Genomic DNA, 23,729 nt, shown 5'->3' with positions numbered 1-23,729 from the left:
ACCCCCTTTGACCATTATTAACTATTCTAATATGTCCCTAGGGGTCCTAGGACCCCTAAGGACATATGTACTCATTCAATGGGTCAAAAGATGTCATAGGTCACCCTATGACCCCCTTTGACCCATATGAACAATTCTAATATGTCCCTAAGGGTCCTTGGAGCTTTAGGGACATATGTCGTCATTTAATGGGTCAAAAAGGGTCATAGGTCACCCTATGACCCTATTTGACCCATATTAACTATTCTAATATGTCCCTAGGAGTCTTAGGACCCCTAGGGACATATGTCATCATTTAATGAGTCAAAGGGGCTCATAGGTCACCCTATGACCCCCTTTGACCCATATGAAGAATTTTAAAACATCCCTAGGGGTCCTAGGACCCCTAAGAACATATGTCATCATTTCATGGGTCAACATGGGTCATATGTCACCTTGTGATCCCTTTTGACCCATATGAACAATTCTAATATATTCCTAAGGGTCCTTTGACCCCTAGAGACATATGTCATCATTTAATGAGTCAAAGGTTGTCATAGGTAACCTATGACCACCTTTAACCCATATTAACCATTCTAATATGTCCGTAGGGGTCCTATGGACATATGTCATTATTTAATGGGTGAAATGGGGTCATAGGTCACCCTATGACCCCCGTTGACCCATATGAACAATTCTAATATGTCCTTGGGGGTCGTAGGACCCTTAGGGACATATGTCATCATTTAATGGGTCAAAGAGAGTCATAAGGTGAACCTATGACCCCCTTTGACCCATATGAACAATTTTTATATGTCTCTAGGGGTCAAAAGACTTTTAGGAATATATGTCATCATTTAATGGATCAATGTGGGTCATAAGGTGAACCTATGATCCCCTTTGACCCATATGAACAATTCTAATATGTCTTAGGACCCCTAGGGACACATGTCATCATTTAATGGGTCAAAAGGTGTCATAGGTCACCTTATGACCCCCTTTGACCTATATGAACAATTCTATTATGTTCCTAGGGTTCCTCGGACCCCTAGGGACATATGCCATCATTTAAGAGGTCAAAGAGGGTCATAGGTCACCCTATGACCCCCTTTGACCCATATGAACAATTCAAATGTCTCCTTGGGGGTCCTAGAATCCCTAGAGACATATGTTGTAATTTAATAACTCAAAGGGGGTCATATGGCACCTTATGACCCCTTTTGACCCATACTAACAATTCTTATATGTTCTTAGGGGTCCTAGGACCCCTGTGGATATATATCATCATTTAATGGGTCAAAGGGGGTCATAGGGTGAATCTATGACCCCCTTAAATCAATATGAACGATTCTAATATGTTGCTAGGGGTCCTAGGATCCCTAGGGACTTATGTCATTATTTAATGGGTCAAATTGGGTCATAGGTCACCCTATGACCACCTTTGACCCTTATTAACCATTCTAATATGTCCCTAGGGGTCCTAGGACCCCTAGGGACATATTTAGCAATTTAATGAGTTAAAGGAGGTCATAGGTCATCCTATGACCCTCTTTGGCCCATATGAACAATTCTAATATGTCCCTAGGAGTCCTTAGAGCATTAGGGACATATGTCGTCATTTAATGGGTCAAATGGGGTCGTAGGTTAACCTAGGATCTCCTTTGACCCATATTAACCATTCTAATATGTCCCTAAGAGTACTAGGACCCGTAGGGACATATGTCATCATTTAATGGGTCAATGGGGCTCAAAGGTCACCTTATGACCCCCTTTGACTCATATGAACAATTCTAATATGTCCCTAGAGGTCCTTGGACCCCTAGGGACATAGGGGTCCTTGGAACCCTAAGGACATATGTCATCATTTAATGGGTGAAAGGTGGTTAGGGCCCTTTGACCCATATGAACAATTCTAATACATCCCTAGGGGTCTTAGAACCCCTAGGAACATATGACATCATTTCATGGGTCAACAGGGGTCATAGGTCACCCTATGATCCCTTTTTACCCATATGAACAATTCTAATATGTCCCTAGGGGTTCTTGGACCCCTAGGGACATATGTCATCATTTAATGGGTCAAAGGGGGTCATAGGTAACCCTATGACCACTTTTGACCCATATTGACCATTCTAATATGTTCGTAGGGGTCTTAGGGACATATGTCATTATTTAATGAGTTAAAGGGGGTTATAGGTCACCCTATGTCTCCGTTTGACCCATATGAACAATTCTAATATGTCCCTATGGGTTCTAGGACCCTTAGGGACATATGTCATCATTTAATGGGGCAAAGAGAGTCATAAGATGAACCTATGACCCTCTTTGACCCATTTGAACAATTCTAATATGTCTTTAGGGGTCCTAGGACCCTTAGAAATATATGTCATGATTTAATAGGTCGAAGAGGGTCATAAGGTGAACCTATGATCCCTTTTGACCATATGAACAATTCTAACTAGGACCCCTAGGGACATATGTCATCATTTAATGGGTCAAAAGAGTTCATAGGCCACCCTATGACCCCCTTTGACCCATATGAATAATTCTAATATGTCCTTAGGGGTCCTAAGACCCCTAAGAACATATGTCATCATTTAATGGGTCAAAGGGGGTCATAGGTCACCCTATGAGCCCCTTTGACCCATATAAACAATTCTAATATGTCCCTAGAGTTTCTAGGATCCCTAGGGACATATATTGTTATTTAATGGTTCAAATGAGGTCATAGGGCACCCTATGACCCCCTTTGACCCATACTAATAATTCTTATATGTTCTTAGCGGTCCTAGGACTCTTTTGGACATATGTTGTCATTTAATAAGTCAAATAGCATCATATGGTGAATTTATGACCCCCTTTTAACCAATATAAACAATTCTAATATGTTGCTAGGGGTTCTAAGACCCCTAGGGACATATTTCATCATTTAATGGGTCAAAGGGGGTCATAGGTTGACCTATGACCCTCTTTGACCCATATGAATGATTCTAATACGTCTCTAGGGTTCCTAGGACCCCTAGGGACATATGTCATCATTTAATGGGTCAAAGGGGGTCATAAGTCACCCTGAGAACCTCGTTGACCCATATCAACAATTCTAATACGTCTTTTGGATTCCTAAGACCCCTAAGAACATATGTCATCATTTAATGGGTGAAAGGCAGTCATAGGGTGAGCCTATGACACCCTTTGACCAATATAAACAATTGTAATATGTTGCTAGGGGTCCTAGGACCTCTAGGGACATATGTTGTCATTTAATGGGTCAAAGGGGTTCATAGGTCAACCTATGACCCCCTTTGACCCATATGAACAATTCTAATATGTCCCTAGGTGTTCTAGGTCCTAGGACCCCTAGGGACATATGTCGTTATTTAATGGGTCAAAGAGGGTCATAGGTCACCCTATGACCCCCTTTGACCAATATGAATAATTTTAAGACATCCCTAGGGGTCTTAGGACCCCTAGGGACATATGTCATCATTTATTGTGTCAAAGGGTGTCATAGGTCACCCTATGACTCCCTTTGACCCATATGAACAATTCTAATACATCTCCAGGGGTCTAAGGACTCGTAGGAACATATGTTATCATTTAATAGGTCAAAGGCCCCCTTTGACCCATATTAACAGTTCTAATACGTTTGTAAAGGTCCTAGGACCCCTAGGGACATATGTCATCATTTATTGAGTCAACGGCGGTCATAGGTCACCCTATGACCCTCTTTTGACCCATATGAATAATTCTAATATATCTCTATGGGTCATAGGACCCCTAGGGACATATGTTGTCATTTAATGGTTCAAAGGAGGTCATAGGGTGAACCTATGACCCGCTTTGACCAATATGAACAATTCTAATATGTCCCTAGGGGTCCTAGGACCCCTAGGGACATATGTCATCATTTAATGAGTCAAAGGGGCTCATAGGTCACCCTATGATCCCCTTTGACCCATATGAAAAAATCTAATATGTCCCTAGGGGTCCTTGGACCCCTAGGGACATATATCATCATTTAATGGGTCAAAGTGGGTCATAAGTCACCCTATGACCCTCTTTGACCCATATTAACCATTCTAATGTGTTCGTAAGGGTCCTAAGACCCCTAGGGGCATATGTCATCATTTAATGGGTTAAAGGGGGTCATAGGTCACCCTATGACCCCCTTTAACCCATATGAACAATTCTAATATGTTCCTAGGGGTCCTAGGATCCTTAGGGACATACATCGTCATTTAATGGGTCAAAGGGGGTCATACCCTATGACCCCTTTTGACCTATATGAACAATTCTAATATGTCTCTAGGGGTCCTAAATGAATCATAGGGGGTCATAGGGTGACCTATGACCCGCTTTGATCCATTAAATGATGATATATGTCCCTAGGAGTCGTAGGACCACTAGGAACGTATTAAATTTGTTCATATGGGTCAAACAGGGTCATAGGTTGACCTATGACCCCCTTCGACCCATTACATGACCACATATGTCCCTAGGGGTCCACCCACTTTGACCCATTACATGACCACATATGTCCCTAGGGGTCCTAGTACCCCTAGGGACATATGTGGTCATGTAATGAGTCGAAGGGGGTCATAGGTCAACCTATGACCCCCTTCTACCCATAAGAATGATTCTAATATGTCGCTAGGGGTCCTAGGAACCCTAGGGACATATGTCATCATTTAATGGGTCAAAGGGACCTATGAACCCCTTTGACTTATATATCTAAATAATATACATATATATTAATATAATAATATATATTAATAACATATATATATATATATATATTATATTATTATATTTAATAAAAATATTACGTTATTATATAGATTAATAACATACATATTAATATAATATTATATATATGTTACTTTATTATACATATATGATATTTAATGAAAATATTACATTATATATATATATATATATATATATATATATATATATATATATATATATATATATATATATATATATATATATATATATATATATATATATATATATTACGATATTATATTTAGTAATAATAATAATAATATAAATTATATTTATAGATTATAATAAGAATAACGTAATATATTATTATATATTAATAGATTATATCTTATATCTTTACATTACGTTAGTATGTGTGTGTGTGTGTGTGTGTGTGTGTGTGTAGTGTGTGTGTGTATGTATGTATGTATGTATATACATACATACATACATACATACGTATATATATATATATATATATATATATATATATATCTTTACATAGTAATATAATTGAAATAATTTATAAATCATAAGCTAAAACTCTTAAACCTGGTTTGCCCTCCAAAATGGTTTGGGATTTGAAAATTTCCAACAAAATTCATCGAGCCATATTGGATATCCGATTAGGCTTGGTATTTACCAACCTTTCCTGGTCAACCCAAAAGACGTGTTTGGAGAAGGTTTTAGTGATACACAGAATATGGGTAGCGCATCTGACATTGTTATTTTGATCAAAATTGAATGAAATGAAAAAGGTTCTTTAATATCGCTCTTGAGATTCCATCAATATAATTTTTTTCAAATTCTGATTTTGATAAGTATTTATTAGTTAATTATCAATGAAGATTATTGCAAAGTGTTGATTGACATATTGATTGAAAAATAGCTATAACTTTTAAATGGTATAACATTTTTTAAATTTAAAAGTTGCATCACATTCTATGCTCTGCCTAGTATAAGAAAAATTAAAAAAATTTAAATTTGGTAAAAAAATTTATTAGTTAAGGTTGTCAGACACGGGACTTTCTTTTTTCAAAATTTTTTTGGTAGAAAATTCATATTTAATTATTTATTTGGAATAAAAATACCAAAATGTATGCATCACATCTAGGCATGAGTCTACTTTTCATATCTATAATTATTTTTAAAAAATATTATCATTTGATTTTGATTAAGGTGGTCAGACATACAACTATTTTTTATTTTTGCCCTGAAATTTTCATAGTACTGCATTAAAATTCAAACTTTTCACCAATCAATTATTTTTTTCTCCTGATAAGGCCTAGTATTTTAGAAAGTACATTCAATTTCCTATAGATTATTTTTTTACAACTTTTTGATATAAAGTCCATAAAAATTTTAAAATTATGTGTGAAGTTGATATAACCCTGATTTGTTGGTTTTTCACTACCACTTAAGGCATAGTTTAATTGACCATGATCCTGCACATACCCTGATGTTCTTGAGATTTTTTTCTATAGATCCACAATTTTACCATTTCTAAAGGGCATACCACTTACAATTGGTGGGGAAATTAAATCTCTAAAAGGGTTGGGGATATTGGCATACTAGTCTGTCTATAGAACACTTTCAACTCTATCAACTTATGTAGGAGCTCACATTATCTAGAGAGTGTGAGATGGAGTAAAAGGTATAGATACCCAAGTTGAGAGGAGAGATCAAAGATAAGTTATAAAGGCACTATTATAATACATCATTCAATTTTTTCAGTAGAGTTTTTATTTTCTCAAATTACATAAGCCTATTGAAACATGAAATATATATATATATATATAATTATGAGGCAAATAAAGTTAAGTTTTCTGAAGTTACATTAGTAGGTGTAGCTAAGAAATACAATCTTGAGTCCATTACCAATATCCATCATTTTGACATGTGCAAAAGTAGTTCTTATTTTTGCAATATAATTATTTTCGATTGATCCAGAGAGAAATAGGATACTACAAAAAAAAAACCATAACCAGAAATAGAAATAATAATTGTTGTATTGAGCCTCATTGGGTGAATGTTGAGAGCTAAATATGGATACCGTACATGGAAAACATAGTTTTGATTGCATCTCTAATCATGGTAGTTATAGTTAGCAATAGTTTCAATAAATGCTTAGTAAAACAAGAATCCTTTATTTCGATAAGGTGGATTGAAAGTTTCCTTTTGAAGGAGAAGAATTTCCAAAGATATGAATTCTAGTGCTAGAGTATGAAGTGGCTTTGCATGAAATAGAGCCTTGCTATGGTTGAGAGTTTTACATTAGTTACTATACTAGTTGCTATCATATTTGCTTGAGTATGGTGCGAAGAATTTGGGGTTCTTTAAAAAATCTATTTTCTATTAATTAATTAATAGAAAAGATAAGAAATGCATGAACATCTTCAATATAGCCCATTTCTATTTTCTATCCATTCTTTCCCACATAAAAAATTTGTCACTTTGATCAAACCAAAGTCACTCAAATGTCCAATTATATCCATATCCAATAATACATTGTTAGATTTAATATCTCTATGCACAACTCATTTTTCCCATTGTTCATGTAGGTTTAACAAGAGTATTATATCACAATAGTATATATAGAATGAGATTTATAGTGACAACTTGATCTAAGATTAAAAAACACTCTACCTACCTACTTTCCCTACCACTCTCTAGTAGAAAAGTTGTGCAAAAATAATATGCATACCCTTGAAAGCCATATGTGCAAAAATATCATCGATTCCACTAAACATTATAACCCTTGTCAAATTTGAGCATCATAATTTGTGGCACCAATATATTATGTATGACTTCCTAAGAGCACTAAGTTGCATCACAAACACAATTCCCTATCCCATAGGCTATTAAACCTATGCAAGTCAAAGTATAGAGGGCAAGTGTAGAAAGAGGAAATATCCGTGAAATGTAAAGACCAGAATGCAAGGCAAGGTGCATGTAGGAGATGTGTGAAATGTAAAGACCGGAATGAAAGGCATAAATGGAGGACAAAATACTACTAGAAGTCACATATACACCCAGAGATAAAAGTAGAAGAGAAATTCATTTGAAACCACAAAAACTTGAAGGTTTTAGTAGCATAGTTTTGTTGAAGTTGATAAACGATCAACCCCACAGCTCCCAAGAATCACTTGCATGCAAACACCTATTACAGAAGAGAGAGGCAAAAAGATATAGAGGCAGGAATTGCCAGATCCATAGATGAGACATTCTTGATGAGAAAAAAATAGATTGCAATAATCAAAAGTGAATTCTCAAGTTAAGTTTACAATAAGAGATCATCCTTATAAAGGAGATCAAAACCCTAAAAAAGGTCTAACCTAGGTTGCATCAAAATAATTAATAAAAGAAATTAATTATTAGATGCCTAAATTTTAGCTTAAGCAACTAGAGTTAATTAGGAAATATCTAATAACTCTAACACCCCCCCTTAAGATAAACTTAGGGAGTAGCTAAAAACCTAGAAACTACTGCTGAAAGTAGAAATGGGTCCCGAAAAACAAAGCCTGATGAGGTACCCAAGCACAACCAAATCTCTGAAAAGAGGAGAAATAGAGAAAACCACATGGGAAAAACTCTACTCCAAAAAGAGATGGAAAACATGCTGAAAGAAACTAGTGAAGGACTGAAGAAGCCTCCAAACTAGGGAATGTCCCAGAAGATAGGAACAAAGATGATCATGTAGAACACCACTGAAGCATGTAGAAGCTGAAAAGCTCTGTCAAAAGTAACTGCTGATCTGAAAGACCTCCACTGAAATAGAACCTGACCAGGTAGAGAAGACTATAATCTGCATCGAATCAGGAGGCACACAAAGGAAAACAACTAAGCTTGAAGATACAGATGGCATGAAACACCAAAGCTTGAAGAGCTGATCAATCAAAACAAGGAAGCATGAGAAACAAAAGAAGAATCACCCCTAATGCAGACAAGGGTGAGGTGACAGGCACCTGAAAAGTGGGCCAAAAGAACTACATGTCAAGGAACCACGATCAAGATGCACAAAATACTACATGTGTGTGTACTGAGGTGATCAATCTCAAACACATCATGAGGCTAATGTCACGGAAGGGACACTCACTAGACAAAGGAAGATGGCAAACAAAGGCAAAAACATCAACCCCCCATGGCACTTTATCAAAGTAGTGCATGTACAATAAGGCACAAGATATAATGAATCCCAAGAATACAGTAATCTGTATGAGTGTCCTCAGATGACACTACTTGAATCAGAAGGCAAACAAAGGCAAACAACTGAAATGAAAATATAGTTGTAGTATGGCACTTTATCTCAGTGCATTTGCAATAATGCATACAAATGATGGCTAAATAGATCAGAAGAGACATAAGACTAATACAGTAGATAGTACAAGTCATGACGAATCATCTAAAGCAAAGAAATCGATCCTCGGACCTGAAACAACCAAGTTATCCATCAGAATGCAAAAAGTGCAGAAGATTGAATAGAATGTGCTTGGAGCAGAATCTAGAAAAACAACCAACATCACTGAAAAGAGGTTGGAAAGACCTTTCCAATGATATAAAGAATTCCCAAATTGGAGATCATATGCTCAAGATATGCCTCTCGGAGTGCAAAACTATACCCCTAACTTTGACAGCAGAAAAAGCTATCAAAACAACATCAAAACTGAAAACTAACTATACCACTATGATGGGCTAGGCAGCTTTCCGGCAATATCTCATTTGCAAAAAATGGAGTCCGTTTGCCCAAGATATGAGAAAAAAAGCAAAGGTAGGTTCAAATAGAGGTCGAGGAGGTGAAAAGAGTAGTGATGCAGTGCTGATATCAGCAGGTGACGAGCCCAAAGTTGACGGTCAAATGGCCGTCAAGGCAAAAAAATACCATAAAATGATCCCTGTTGAAAAAAATTCAACCGCTGGAAATAAAAGCCGAACAAAGGGCCGGTGCCGGATTAAAAATCGATGGCCAAAAAATCGCATGTGTTTGAATAACTCGCACAATCTCCAAAGACAATGGTGCCCATTTACAAAAGGTCATACAGGCCCATTAACAATTCCAAATCCCAAGGTGCATGATAGTCACCACCCAACACAGAGAAGAGAGGAGGTGAAGTTAGCAACGATGAAGAGGGAGGAGTTGTCAGCCTTCTTCGAAGCAACGATGGCACTTTCCCATGAAGTTCCCGTCAAACTCGCCTAAAGCTGCGCCGCCTCCTCTCCCACATTGAAATTTCTCACAAACCTTCCAAACCTCCACACAGGATTCAAGCCTCTGCACAAGATTGAAACCACCTGCCAGTAATCTGAGTTCTCCAAAAAATGAGTCGCTCACTGGCTGAGGTGGCTGGATGAGAGAGGCACCTTCAATAAAAAAAAGTTACCTCCAAAACGTGCCAAACCAAACAACAAGCATGTGCAGAGAACCAAAAAAAAATCCATGATAGCAGGCCCAAACTTCTGACATGGGGGTGCTACAAGGCACGAGGAGAGCCAAGGAGGTAGAGGAGGTGTTGACAAAGACCTCAATGCAATCAAGTCACATGATTGGGATCGCTGATATCTGTAAATGGATTTGGTGACGTGTGGAATGAAGACTTGGAAAAATCCAAGTCACATCATAGAGGACCCTATATCACCGCAAAGCCAATAATAAAAATGGCTAATCCAACAAACCACCACCGATTGTTGCAGGCCCAAAACAATGGATGAATCGATCTAACAGAGCCCATCAATAAGGGCCAGTGGGACCTCCAATAACTGCCCCATGAGTTGGCTCATGGCCTAAATCAAAGGCATTAATGCACATGCATGGAGCTTCTCTAACATTTGCACGCATGACTACACTTTGGAGTCTAGATCAAGAAAATCTAAACTTGCGCTTCTCAATGCGCAAATCACGCCCTTTAAGAGAAATTACCGCTGAAGCAGAGATGCCAATGCATGAAATCAACAGAAATTAAGTGCCAACTCAGCTATCAGCAAAAATTTATGAACTTCAACCTCCAAAATACCGCCAGAGAGGAGGGTCAAGAAAAATGATCCGCGTGAGAGTCTCAAGCAAGCATCCTCCAAAAAAAAAAGTCGCCCAATCAACTGCGGATTTTCCAAAAATCATCGGCCCTTGCTTCAAACTCTAAGTTGGAATGAATGCGCATTCCATAGAAGACACTCCCATAGCTCAAAGAAAGCAGAGGCATTCCAATAACATGGAGGGTAGTCAATAGAGGGGGATGTCCACTAAGGCGGCACAAACTCCATTGGCAGTCCCTCACAAAATCTGCAAGGGTGAACACAAATTGCCAAAGATGCCAACGAACCTGCGAAAGATCACTATAATAAAACATCATAGCAGTGGCAAGTACAGGAGCCGTACAAAGCTTTGGTGAGGTGGCAGGGGCCTTAAAATCGCTGAATCCAAAAAGTAATAATGGAGCCCAAATTTCAGCGTGTGCTACCTCCATCTCACAGCAATAGCAAGCACAAACTTAAAAAATCGTCCTCCATCAATATCACTCAATCAGAACCAATTTGCATGAAAAAGTATTTGCAATCCAAATACCAAAACAAGGCGGGTATGGGTATGGGTGGCATCGAAGGAAAACATGCATGCAGATCTCAAAACACATGTGAAATCCCCATTATTGAGGTGATAACAGCCATAGATGGAGTTTTAGATCTAAAAACCAATGTCAAATATGAAAATAATAGAACAGGGGCATGTTCAGATCTGTAGCCAAATCTAAAAAGCAATGTCAAATTTGATGCCAAATCTCTCACGAATAGAACAGGGGCATGAAGATATGGGGCTCTGATACCATGTTGAAGTTGATAAACGATCAACCCTACAGCTCCCAAGAATCACTTGCATGCAAACACCTATTACAGAAGAGAGAGGCAAAATGCTATTCAGGTAGGAATTACCAGATCCATAGATGAGACATTCTTGATGAGCAAAAAATAGATTGCAATAATCAAAAGTGAATTCTCAAGTTAAGTTTACAATAAGAGATCATCCTTATAAAGGAGATCAAAACCCTAAAAAAGGTCTAACCTAGGTTGCATCAAAATAATTAATAAAAGAAATTAATTATTAGATGCCTAAAGTTTAGCTTAAGCAACTAGAGTTAATTAGGAAATATCTAATAACTCTAACAAGTTTGTGACACTGATATTTTCTAGATGAATTCCTTGTTACAATTTTTTGTACCAATCTTTTCTAGCACAAATGCAACCTCCTAGTTGCACTTCGCCCTAGCTAGATCCTATTTACACACACATTTAGGGAAAATGGAAACTATTTTTTATTTTATTATCTTACAATCACACAGGCATCAAAATAATGATGGCATCATCAAAATTATGATGGTGTTGGGGAAACTTACAAAATAAACATAAAAATCACACACAAATTACACTGTCCTCACAAATTATTGTCACAATTTGATACCAAATATTTTAGTGGAACATATATTTGTCATGAAAAGTCTCAAAAGGGGTTATAGGTTATCCCATGAGCCCTTTCAATCAATATGATCAGTTATAATATGTCCCTAGGAGTTTCAGGACCCATAAGGACATATCTTGTCATAAAATGTGTTGAAAGTGGTCATTAGTTATCTTATGACCCATTTCCTCCCATATGATGAATTATATAATGTCCCTAGGGCTCCCAGGACCCCTAGGGACATATATATTTTTATCAAATGAGTAGAAAGGGGTCATATACTATCTTATGACTCATTTCAACCCAAATGATCAATTAAAATATGTTTCTAGAGATCCCAAGTTCCCTAGACACATATATTGTTATGAAATGTGTCTAAAGGGGTCATAGGTTATCTTATAACCAAATTCAACCCATATGATCAATTATAATATATCTCCAAGGGTCTTAGGACCCTTAGAAAAATATGGTGTCATGAAATGTCTTACGCCTGATATGAACAAATGAAATGTGTCCCCAAGGGATGTAGGACCCCTAAGGACATATATTATCATAAAAAGTGTTCAAAGGGGTAATAAGTTATCCTATGACCCCTTTCAATCCATATTATCAATTATAATATGTTTAGAGGGGTCCTAGGACCCCTAGGGACATATCTTGTCATTAAATGTGTTGACCTTACTACCCATATCAACAAATGAAATAGGTCCATAGGCATCTTAGGACCCCTAAGGATATATGTTGTCATCAAATGTGTTGAATGGAGTCATAAGTTATCCTATTGGCCCTTTTGACTAATCTAATCAATTATAATATGTCTCAGGCAGTCCTAGGACCCATAGGGACATATGTTATCACATGAAATTCGTTAAAAGTGGTTATAGGTGTTCCAATGTCCCTTTTTGAACCATATAATCACTTATAATATGTCCCAAGTGGTCATACAACCCCTAGGGACATATTTTGTCATGAAATGTGTTGAAAGGGGTTATAGGTGTTCTAGTGTCCCCTTTCAACCCATCTAATCAATTATAATTTGTCCCTAGGGGTCCTAGGACCTTTAGGGGCATATGTTGTCATGAAAAATTGTTGAAATGGGGCATAGGTTATCCTATAACCCCTCTCAACCTATATTATCAATTATAATAAGTCCTTAGGGGTCCTAGGACCCCAAGGGACATAGGTTTTCATGAAATAGGTCACTTAGAATCTTAGGACTCTAAAGGATATATGTTTTCATGATATGTGTGAAAAGGGAGCATAGATTATCCTATGACTCTTTATGACCCATATCAACATATGAAATAGGTTATTAGCCATCCTAGGACCCCTAAGGAAATTTTCTTATGAACTATGTTGAAAGGGGTCATAGGTTATCTTACAACCCCTTTCAACCCATCTGATAAATTGTAACATTTCTCTTAGGATCCTATGACCCCTAGGGATATATGTTGTCATGAAATGTTTTAAATTACAACTCATATGAACAAATAAAATAGGTAACTAAAGGTCCTAGGGCCCCTAGGGACATATGCTATTATGAAAAGTGTCAAATGGGGTGGTAGGTTATCCTATGACCCCTTTCAACCTATATTATCAATTATAACATGTCTCCACTATTCTTAAGACCCCTACAGACAAATTTTTTAATGAAATGTGTCTTCTAACCCCTTACGAGTTGTATAAAAAAATGAAATAGGTCCCTAGGTGTCATAGTACCTCTAGGGATATATGTTGTTATTAAATGTGTTGAAAGGGATCATAGGTTAACCTATAACCCCTTTTGACCTATCCGATAAATTATAATAAATGACCCCTTAGGTCATATGACTGCTCAGAACATATGTTATCATGAAATGTGTTGAGATGGGTGATATGTTATCCTATGACCCCTTTTGACCCATTTGATCAATTATAATATGTCCCTAAAGGTTCTAGGACCCTTAGGGACATATGTTGTCATAAAATGTGATGAAAGGGGTCATAGGTTATCCAATGACACCTTATGACCCATAAAAATAAATGAAATAAGTCTCTAGAGTTCCTATGACCCCTAGGGATATATGTTTTCATGAAATACATTGAATCATCATTGTTAATAGCTCCAAATAGGAGAGTTAACCCTAGTGATACCTATGTTCTGACCATGAAGAGCCTAGAATGCTTGTAGCCACGATGTACCAAAGTGTCTCTAAGATGCTCTAAGTGTTAGAATTGGTTTTTCATTGTACAAAAATGTTGGATACAACCACACAATTTATAATACACAGGGGGCAATTAAACCCTTATCACTAACCTAAGGGGAGCATTGGCCAAATTTCCAACAATCTCCTGCCTAGTGTTACCCAAGGGTCTAAGGATTTGAACATATGTCCAAGCTCTGATACTGCTTGTTAAAATGGGGTTTTTGTTGTACCAAAAGATTGATCTACCAATGCCTGATACAACCACTCAACTTATAGTAAATAGGAGATAGATAAGCCATTGTCATGAACCCTGAGGGGATTTTTGACTAAATTTCCAACACTAAGTGCATTTGGGTATCAATATTTTAGGGATCATACCTCAAACCTCATGTGAGCTATCAGTGATATGATGAATTCTAAAATATGATGATGCCAAGATTTACAATAACCTCTCTCAGTTCAAAGAGATCATATTGCATTTGGATTTGGCACAACAATCTCACCCAATGCCAAAACTTGCAATGTAACTCAAGTCATTGGTGCATCACTAGGATAATTTTCAAACTCCTGAGTGTGGCATCAAATTTTTTAGAAAATAAAACTTAGCATATTTCTTTATTTTTTATCTATTCTTTATGGATCAAACTTCTTTTTTTAGTGTTGAAGCTAACGAAGGAATACTTTTGATTTGTTCATTTCTATTCATGTTTTCCCTTTGCTTTATGATTTGAGGAAGCCTATATTATTGTAATTAATGAGATTTCCATCTTTCATCTTTTGTTTAAATTTTTTTTCCTATAGTTGCATATTTTGTTCTACCATTCTAGCTAGATTACTTGTTGGTTAAGCTAAAATTTTACATGGTATTAGAGCTTATGGCTACTAGAAAGGAGAATGAATTTTTTTTTCTTGAAGTATTAAAGAAAATTAGAGCTTTCAAATAATGTACTTTTCTACCTTTTCTTTCTTAAAGCTATATTAATGTTGTTCTAAATGGAAGCCAAAGATTCTACTTTAGTTTAGAAGTAGAGACTTGCATGGAATAGTAATGACAATAGAGGTTGGATTAAATTCTGTTGGTCCATCATAGATAGGGCAAGATCATGCTCTTTTTGCAAGGGTCTTGCTTTCATCTTCATCTTAGTGAAACACAATTTTAGTGGATGTGTCATGTCTTGCATTTCAATGTTTTCAAGGGTTTTCTATTGCTAGTGTTGATGATTACTTGGTTCCATAGTTGATTATTCTTATAGATAATTGACACATGTATTTTCAACTATGAATCTATTTTTGCATGGTTGAGTAGTAGCATTCAAGTCACTCATACATATTTATGTGTCATATGCATCCTTAACTAATATTTTTTTGCCTTTATTTTCCATCTATTCATTGTTTGGGGACTTTTATGTAGATTATTATCTTGTGTATCTTTGATTGACATATTTCCCTAGTTTTCCATCTACTCATTATTTGAATAGTGTTGTTGGGGGCACCCATGTATATTGATCTTGATTTTCTCCTAGTTTCAAAGGAGGTTTTTCATTTAGCACTATAAAATTTATCATTTTATAGTCATCCACACTTTTCTTGTGTATCAAAAGATGCTTTCTAGTGCATATTTTGAGGGGGATTTTTTTCCCTATTGGGTTTTCCCTCTTTCCTTTTTCTTATTCTTAGGCTTTTGTCTCCTTAGTTAGACTTAGGGGGGTGTTAGAAAACAAAACTTAGCATTTTTTTTTGTTTTTTATCCATGCTTTATGGATAAAACTTATTTTCTTGGTATGTAAGCTAACTAAGAAATATTTAAAATTTTCTCATTTTTATTCATGTTTTCCCTCTGTATTATGGTTTGAGGAAGCCTATAGTAGTGTAATTATTTCACTATAATTAATGAGAAGATCCATTTTTCATCTTTTGTTCTAAATTTTTCTTTCTACAGTTGTATATTTTGTTTTATCATTCTAGATAGATTATTTGCTAGTTAAGCTAAAATTTTACAAAATCATCAACACCATTAGCTTTGGATGGGTAAGTCACCCTAGCAAAACCCCTATTTCGACTGCGGAGCCACTATAACATTCGTGACCACTACACACCAAAGTCTCCTCTAAGACCAAAGATGAGCTCCTAAGACCAAATTGGTCGTGGGTTTGGCCAATTGTAGACATATTAAGGGACTATAGACATCATTTCAAATAAAACATATGATATAATTTTAAATTAAACGTTGCATTACATTTTGATACTAAATATTAATAAAATGTTAATCACAAATTAGTACATTTGAATCGAATATAACAAACATGGTCAAAATGAATGATATTCTATAAATATCAACAATATACATGATTTACAATAAATTGAAAAATACTCTAATAAATTAAAATGTATATCTATATGCAAATAAATGACAAAAATATATATCAAAATACATGTATCCATACATAAATTATGCAAACATATATATCAATATTCATAGATCCATATCCAAAATGTTGTTGATCATTCCATCAAAATTTGTATAATATAAAAAAACTTATATACAATGTGGTAGCTGCCATCTCAAAATATTTCATGACACATCCTATGACAACTATACTATCATATGCTATTGGTGGATCATCAAAATGTAGCCTTTTAATTCTACTATGTGGATCAGATGCCTTCTACTTAAAATAATAAGGAAAACCAAAAGTTAGTCTACTAAATTTATATGATTCTACATATCAAATATTAAATTAGTCAAATTCATAATGATCATTTTTTAAATGATGATTTTTAGTTTCAAACTTTCATCATTTACATGTCTCATCAACCTCCTCCAACAATTAGGAGGCCTCTCATATGTCCTCACCAATGCTCAAACCTCAATAGTTATGGTCCATATATGTTCAAGTATGGTTGTGAGATACATCCATGACTTAAAAAACAATTTTATAATTGATAGAATACTAAATTTATAACATATAATCAAGAAATCAAACTAAACATTACCTCTAGTGAACCCTCCTCTTGACACATTGCCCAAATAATCAAAGATTCATAGCTTTGATATCCAACCTCTTGGGCACTAGGTATTTCCTACGAGATACAAAAGCCTAGTTGTCACTAGCATGGAAAACAATTTTGAAAATTATATATATATATATAAACATGAGAGGTCTGCAATGCCAAATTTGCCTAGAGTAGTCACCAGTGGCCATGTCCTATACAGTAAGGAATGCAATTAAATTTTATTGGCACACACAAGATACAAGTATGCATTGATATTTAATTACTTTAAAAACATATAAATACCTTTTCATTGTCAATCTGTTGTGGCTAAGCCCCCACACTCAACCTCCTTACTAACATGTGATACCTACTAGAGAAAAGAAAGATGAGAAACCATGTATGTTCCAGTATCAAATAGAAAATCAATGAGAACACAACATAATGTGCCATAGATATCTCAAGACCAAATGAATTGCTAAGAGTATAAGATCATTGACCTATTAGAGCTCCTCCTCAGTTATCAGCTAAACATAAATGAATATCACATACATGTATAAGTCTACATTGGTTAAAACTATTTTTCTATAACGATTAACTTTAAATCAACTATATCATAACAAAAATATGTATACTTTGGCTGATTTTTCAGCCTTTTTGTACTTTGGGGTCAGCCCCTCATCCTTTTGGCCGCCATCTAATACTTTGAAGAAAATAAAATGTATACACTAACCAACACAGAAGGAGCCCATGGCTCTGCATGCCCCTCGTCCTCTATTACGTCAAGTTCTACAATGTTTATAGGTGTGTGTGTTGTATCCTCCCCCCTAAATAGCAACTTATGCTTAGAATGATCACAAATAACCCCCAGAAAGATAATCTGACACATTATGCAAGTTTGGGGCACACAAACATGTGGTGTTCTCATCGATGATAAACTCGTGCTAGCACCATCAATATAGGAAGGCAACATTTACCTAATCTACGAGATCAATAGGCTACTCAATCCATGGATGGCTCTAATAGTATGAGAGCTAGCCTTTGCAATGATATAATGATGTTGCACTAGAGGAGGGGTTGAGACATCAATAGAGAGCACAAAAGTGTCAGCTTTCTTCTGTTGGGCAAAGTCTCCATCCTAGGGAGCTCATCCTCCTATGCCCATGTTGTGTATCATGCCCCAGTAGTTCACCTTGAGGCCCAACACAAATTCAACATACTATTTTTTAGTGAAATAGAATGAGACCTCAAGATCATTGTGTGGTGGTTTTTCAAAAACCATCCACCAATGATCTCAAAAGGTCACATGCATAGCCTCATTTGTGCACCATTTAACTAATAATTTGGGTTTTGTGTGTTCTACTATTTTACCAAATTTTGGATGCACAAAAAGGTTAATTATACCATCTTTGGTTATTTTTAGGGTGGAAACCTCATCATAGTCCAACCCATCATCAAATAATGTAACCATTTTCTCATGTCAGTCAAGAGGAAAACTTTGTTGATAAGTTAATGTTTGAATATTAAATGTACTATGGTGTTTAACATAGATAACATGGGAGCCAATGTAGGTATATTGTTATATATGTGGCTTGGAAACCTCTCAGTTTGATAAGACTTTCTTGTATCAAATCTTCAATTTGAGGAGGGTTTCGAAGGAGGAATGGATTGTTTGGTAGAGGTTGAGGATCTTGATGGGGTTGTTGAACAATTGGCAGAGGGTTTTTAGGAACATTATTTTGTGACTCAGTGTTATCAACATCATTCAGGTTAGCCATGCTTATTAAATGACTAAGAATTCAAAAATTACTAACTATATTGATAGTTTATAATTAAAATTAAAAACTGCAGTGATTTCTGTTAGAAAAACCTAATTTAAAATAGAATTCAATGAAAGCAATAAAAAAATGACTTACCTTTGATGGATTGAGCTGGGGGCAGATCCTATACCCAATTTGGGATTGTATACATGGTATGGGGCCAAACAACCAAATAAACAAAGAAGAAACAACGAAAAATGATGCTCTTGGAGTTTTTATTTTTATTTTGTGGATGTAGGTTTCAAGTACATAATAATATTAGGTACTTAATATGAGATCGGATACCCAATAAGGTAAGTTTTTTGCTTTGGTATTAGGATGGGTGGAAAAAAAGTCAAAACAAATATTGAAACACTTTTAGATATTTTCAAACTAAAACTTTTTATATTGCCACTTTTTCGCATGCCATAATCCTACACACCTCTAACTAGTTTCTTAGAAAAATATTTGTTTACTAAATATTTTCATATATAGATAAACAACTATTCAAGCTAACTAAAACTAAAATTACCAAATAAAGCCTATTAAGTCATCCTTTTTGAGCTCAGAGGCACATTTAATAACAAGGGGCGCATGCGCCAAGGTTCCTACTTTCATGTTTTTATGGTTGACTAAAGTAGCTTTTGGTTAAAATATAATGTATTTAATTTAATAAATATAACAAATAACTATTAATGAAAATATAATATTATAGTGGTAAACTAAATTAAATTACAAAATATAGTTAGTATATTAATAAATTATATAACTGCAATGATATATATTAATTAAAGCTTTAAAAGAATATATAAACAAACATTATAGTATCATGCTAAATTAAAATTAGATGACATCCTAAAGAAAATTTATCATACCAAAGATATTTATCAACTAATTATATATAAGATAAAGATAAAATTATATAATTTTTTTTATAAGAGTTAAATTGATTAATTTTACTTATTAAATTGTTTGATATATCTTGTTTAAGCGGTAAATTCATCCAATTCAAGAAGCTCTTCTCAATATTGGTCATATGGACTATTCTTCAGCTTGAATTGCTTATGAATATGTGACTTTGTGTTTCGCATCCATTTGACACCATTTTAAATTTGACATTAAATTTGAAACTAGCATGATTATGTAAACCAAGCCACTAGTATTTTACGACCTTTAATTAACCATGATACACCAATTCAAAGGCATGTGGAAATCTTCAATACTTTTATCGACTTATGTATTACCATTGATATTTCAATTACCCGCTTTTGCAAGGGGAGCAAGCTATTGAAAATTGCAAAGATTTTTAGGTAGATATTGTATTGGGATATGATATCCCTGATTCATCATGTACAAGATTGATAAATGGACTATGTAAGGCAGGAAATTTTGAATTGTAAATAAATTTGTAAATATTTGTAGATTTCAAAAGAAAGTAATATTTATTATTATTTTTTATTTAATTATGTCGTACATGAATAATACAAATAATGATGTATGAACTAAATTTCTACCACTTAAATTCACACGAGTTCTTCTTCACAAACTATCATAAATAATAAATGTGTTTTAAATAAGAACTATATTTAACTCTATATCTGATTAAAATATCTATATTTGAATAACATTTTATAAATTACAAAAATAAACAGCAATTAAAACTGATTGTCTTTTGTTTTTTTAAAGTTTATCTAGTTGTCACAAATGTGGAAAAGATAAGCTTGCAATTAATGCATTCATTAATAGAGGTGTTAGAAAAATGAGTTAAAAAAAAAAAGTTTATGCACTTGTCACAAATGTGGAAAAGATAGAGTTGCAATTAATGCATTTATTAATAGAGATGTTGGAAAAAATATTGTATTTTTGTTGAAGAAAATTGAATTTTTTTCATTGCATTTTTCATCATGAGTCAATACAATTTTTTTAAAAATTGTATTTTTCAATTCCAAAAAAAATACAAATTAATATTGCTTTTGCAAACATTAGTATATCTTGAAATTTTTAGATTATGTAACTAATATGAAAGACGGGCACTAATAATTGTATTGTTTGTGATTACATTGACCTTGTTTGGCTAGATCCAACTTTTCTTAACATATGAACTTTGTTCTTTTTATTACAGTTTCATTCCGTTGAACCCCGACCCTCTTATGGATAATTCTCAACTTTATTCAATTAAGAAATGCAATTTAATTAAAAATGTAAAAGCGAGATCATGGCATAGGTAAAATGTAAAAGCGAGATCATAGCATAGGTAGTTTGAAGACGACATCCGCAAAAACAGTGAACTGGTCAAACATTGTAGAATAGAAAGGGTCAAGAAACGTCCAAACAAAAAAAGAAAATATTCGTTGAACTCCAAAACAATTTTTCTCCTTATTGCCTTGTTTCATTATAATCTTTGAGCCATTTAACAGAACTCAAAATCTTGCTAGTTCATCGAGAGATATGAATCACAGAGATCTATATGCAGCTTTAGCTTCCACCACGATTGTTCTCACCGTCTTTATCTTGATTTTCATAAGATGCAGGTATAAGAAGAAAATTTTTCACAGAAGCAGGGATTTAACCAGTGAAGGCAGGCAGATAAGGCTTGAATACAGCTTCTTCAACAAGGTTGCAGGGCTGCCCAAGAAATTCACTTACAGAGAACTCGAAATTGCAACGGATAATTTCAAGGCCTTATTGGGCAGGGGAGCATCTGCATCCGTATTCAAAGGGGTCTTTGAGGATGGTACAGAGATAGCCGTGAAGAGAATGAATAGATCAGATCAGTGGAAAAAAGAATTTGAAGCAGAGGTGGCCGCCATAGCCAATGTGAATCATATCAATCTCGTAAGGTTAATAGGGTTTTGTACAGATGGGCCTCATAGAATCCTTGTTTATGAGTTTGTTTCCAATGGGTGTTTGGGCTCATGGATCTTTGGCCAAAGGAGTGGGCATCCTACGGGATTGGGATGGGCCCAAAGGTATAGAATTGTTGTGGGTGTTGCCAAGGCTTTGTCATACTTGCACCATGATTGTAGAGCAAGAATTTTGCATTTGGATGTGAAGCCGGAGAATATACTGTTAGATGGAATGTTTGAGGCCAAGGTTTCTGATTTTGGGCTGTCTAGATTGATGGGTAGGGACGAGAGCAGAGTTATGGTGACCATGAGAGGGACAAGAGGTTATTTGGCCCCTGAATGGCTCTTGTCTCAAGGAATCACAATGAAAAGTGATGTTTATGGTTTTGGTATGGTGGTGTTTGAGATAATTGGTGGGAGGAGGAATGTGAGCCAGGTCAATGTGAGTGGTGAAGATCCTGCAAATTGGACCTATTTTCCTAGTCTTGTTATGAAGAAGGCAAAGGAAGGGAAACTGATGGAGATTGTTGATAGAAGGTTGGATTTGGGGAGCGTTGATGAAAGGCAATTGGTATTGTTGGTTAAGGTTGCTATTTGGTGTATTCAAGAGAAATCAAGGTTGAGGCCTGCCATGGACAAGGTTGTAGATATGCTTGAAGGGAGGTGCGAGGTGCAGGATCCTCCTGAGACTAAGATGATCATAGTTGACTTGTTGAATCTTGATCAGGATTTGTACATGCAAAATGGTACAAGAAGCGGTCGGTCAGACATTGAGGAGGGGACGGACCAAAATGGTAGGGCTATTCATTTTAGAGATCTAAGTCATTCCTATACAATGTCAGTTGTCTCTGGAAGATAAGGTTTGTCCTGTGAAATGTGTATATTGATATGTTTTCCTAGTAGTAGGACTACAGTTTTCCCAGAGGGGAGCTTAATTTTGTTAAATATGTTACAAAAATGGCAAAAACATGCCATAAAAGATCTCAGGTAACATAATTGACCCAACTGGTCTCCACAATATTTATGTCTCTGTGCCCTTGAATCGCTATTTAACACATTTTGCGAATGGTGTTTGCTAATCTTCATTAAGATAAGTCTATCAGAATTCTTGAATTCTAACAGAAGCAGTATCAAGGGGTTTCCATTGACAAACTTGATTCTTGATTTCATACTGTACTAGCAATCGGCAAACACATTGTTCGATTTTATGCGGACCGTTTTTCAATTGGGTTATGCAAGATTTTTTACATGAAATGGATTTCATACAGTACCATTAGTTAATCTAACATGTTTGTGGAGCCATTTTGTATCATATTTCTATTCTTCCTAAATCTGGAAATCTGATACAAATAGCAGAGTACATCGGGCTTGAATTTCGAATTACGAAATTCAATGAGATTTTATGCCTCAGCAATCTTAGAACGGTTTTTTATAAACATTAGATATAGCTCCGTATAAAAGAAGCTCTTAGCCAGATCCCTATTGCTGTCCATCTTGATGATGGGGCCGCTCAATTGTTCCGAACTGACATGTTCCAGTAACCCTCAAATTTTAGCAGTTATGCATTTGAATTTCATACTTCTTCTGTTGTCCACATTAGGGTTTCTTGCAACTATTTTGGATTGGGTAAATCGGCTATAAGTTTATAAGGACCCCATGACTTCCTGGAGTCGGTCCAGACATGCTATGTACAGTCAGTTCCTTGACAATAACTGTGGTT

The 23,729-nt window shown here is 35.4% G+C and overlaps 1 protein-coding gene across 1 annotated transcript; it reads left to right on the top strand.

Annotated features, from left to right (window-relative positions):
• The first annotated feature begins 21,568 nt into the window (after positions 1-21,568).
• On the top strand, positions 21,569-23,242 carry LOC149546577 (putative receptor-like protein kinase At5g20050). Its single transcript, XM_089794625.1, has one exon. It carries the CDS (start codon positions 21,612-21,614, stop codon positions 22,866-22,868), a length of 1,257 nt encoding a protein of 418 aa, XP_089650751.1. The 5' UTR covers positions 21,569-21,611; the 3' UTR covers positions 22,869-23,242.
• Positions 23,243-23,729: the final 487 nt, after the last annotated feature.

Source organism: Cupressus sempervirens, chromosome 7 (assembly GCF_028749045.1).
Source record: "Cupressus sempervirens isolate cs-2001-9-10 chromosome 7, ASM2874904v1, whole genome shotgun sequence".
NCBI lineage: Eukaryota > Viridiplantae > Streptophyta > Pinopsida > Cupressales > Cupressaceae > Cupressus > Cupressus sempervirens.
The sequence above is the reverse complement of the archived record's forward strand: the minus strand, read 5'-3'. Positions and strand labels throughout refer to the sequence as shown.

What these genes read in the sequence shown, in the direction of transcription:
- LOC149546577 (XM_089794625.1), top strand. Translation starts at nt 21,612, where the DNA reads ATGAATCACAGAGATCTATATGCAGCTTTAGCTTCCACCACGATTGTT.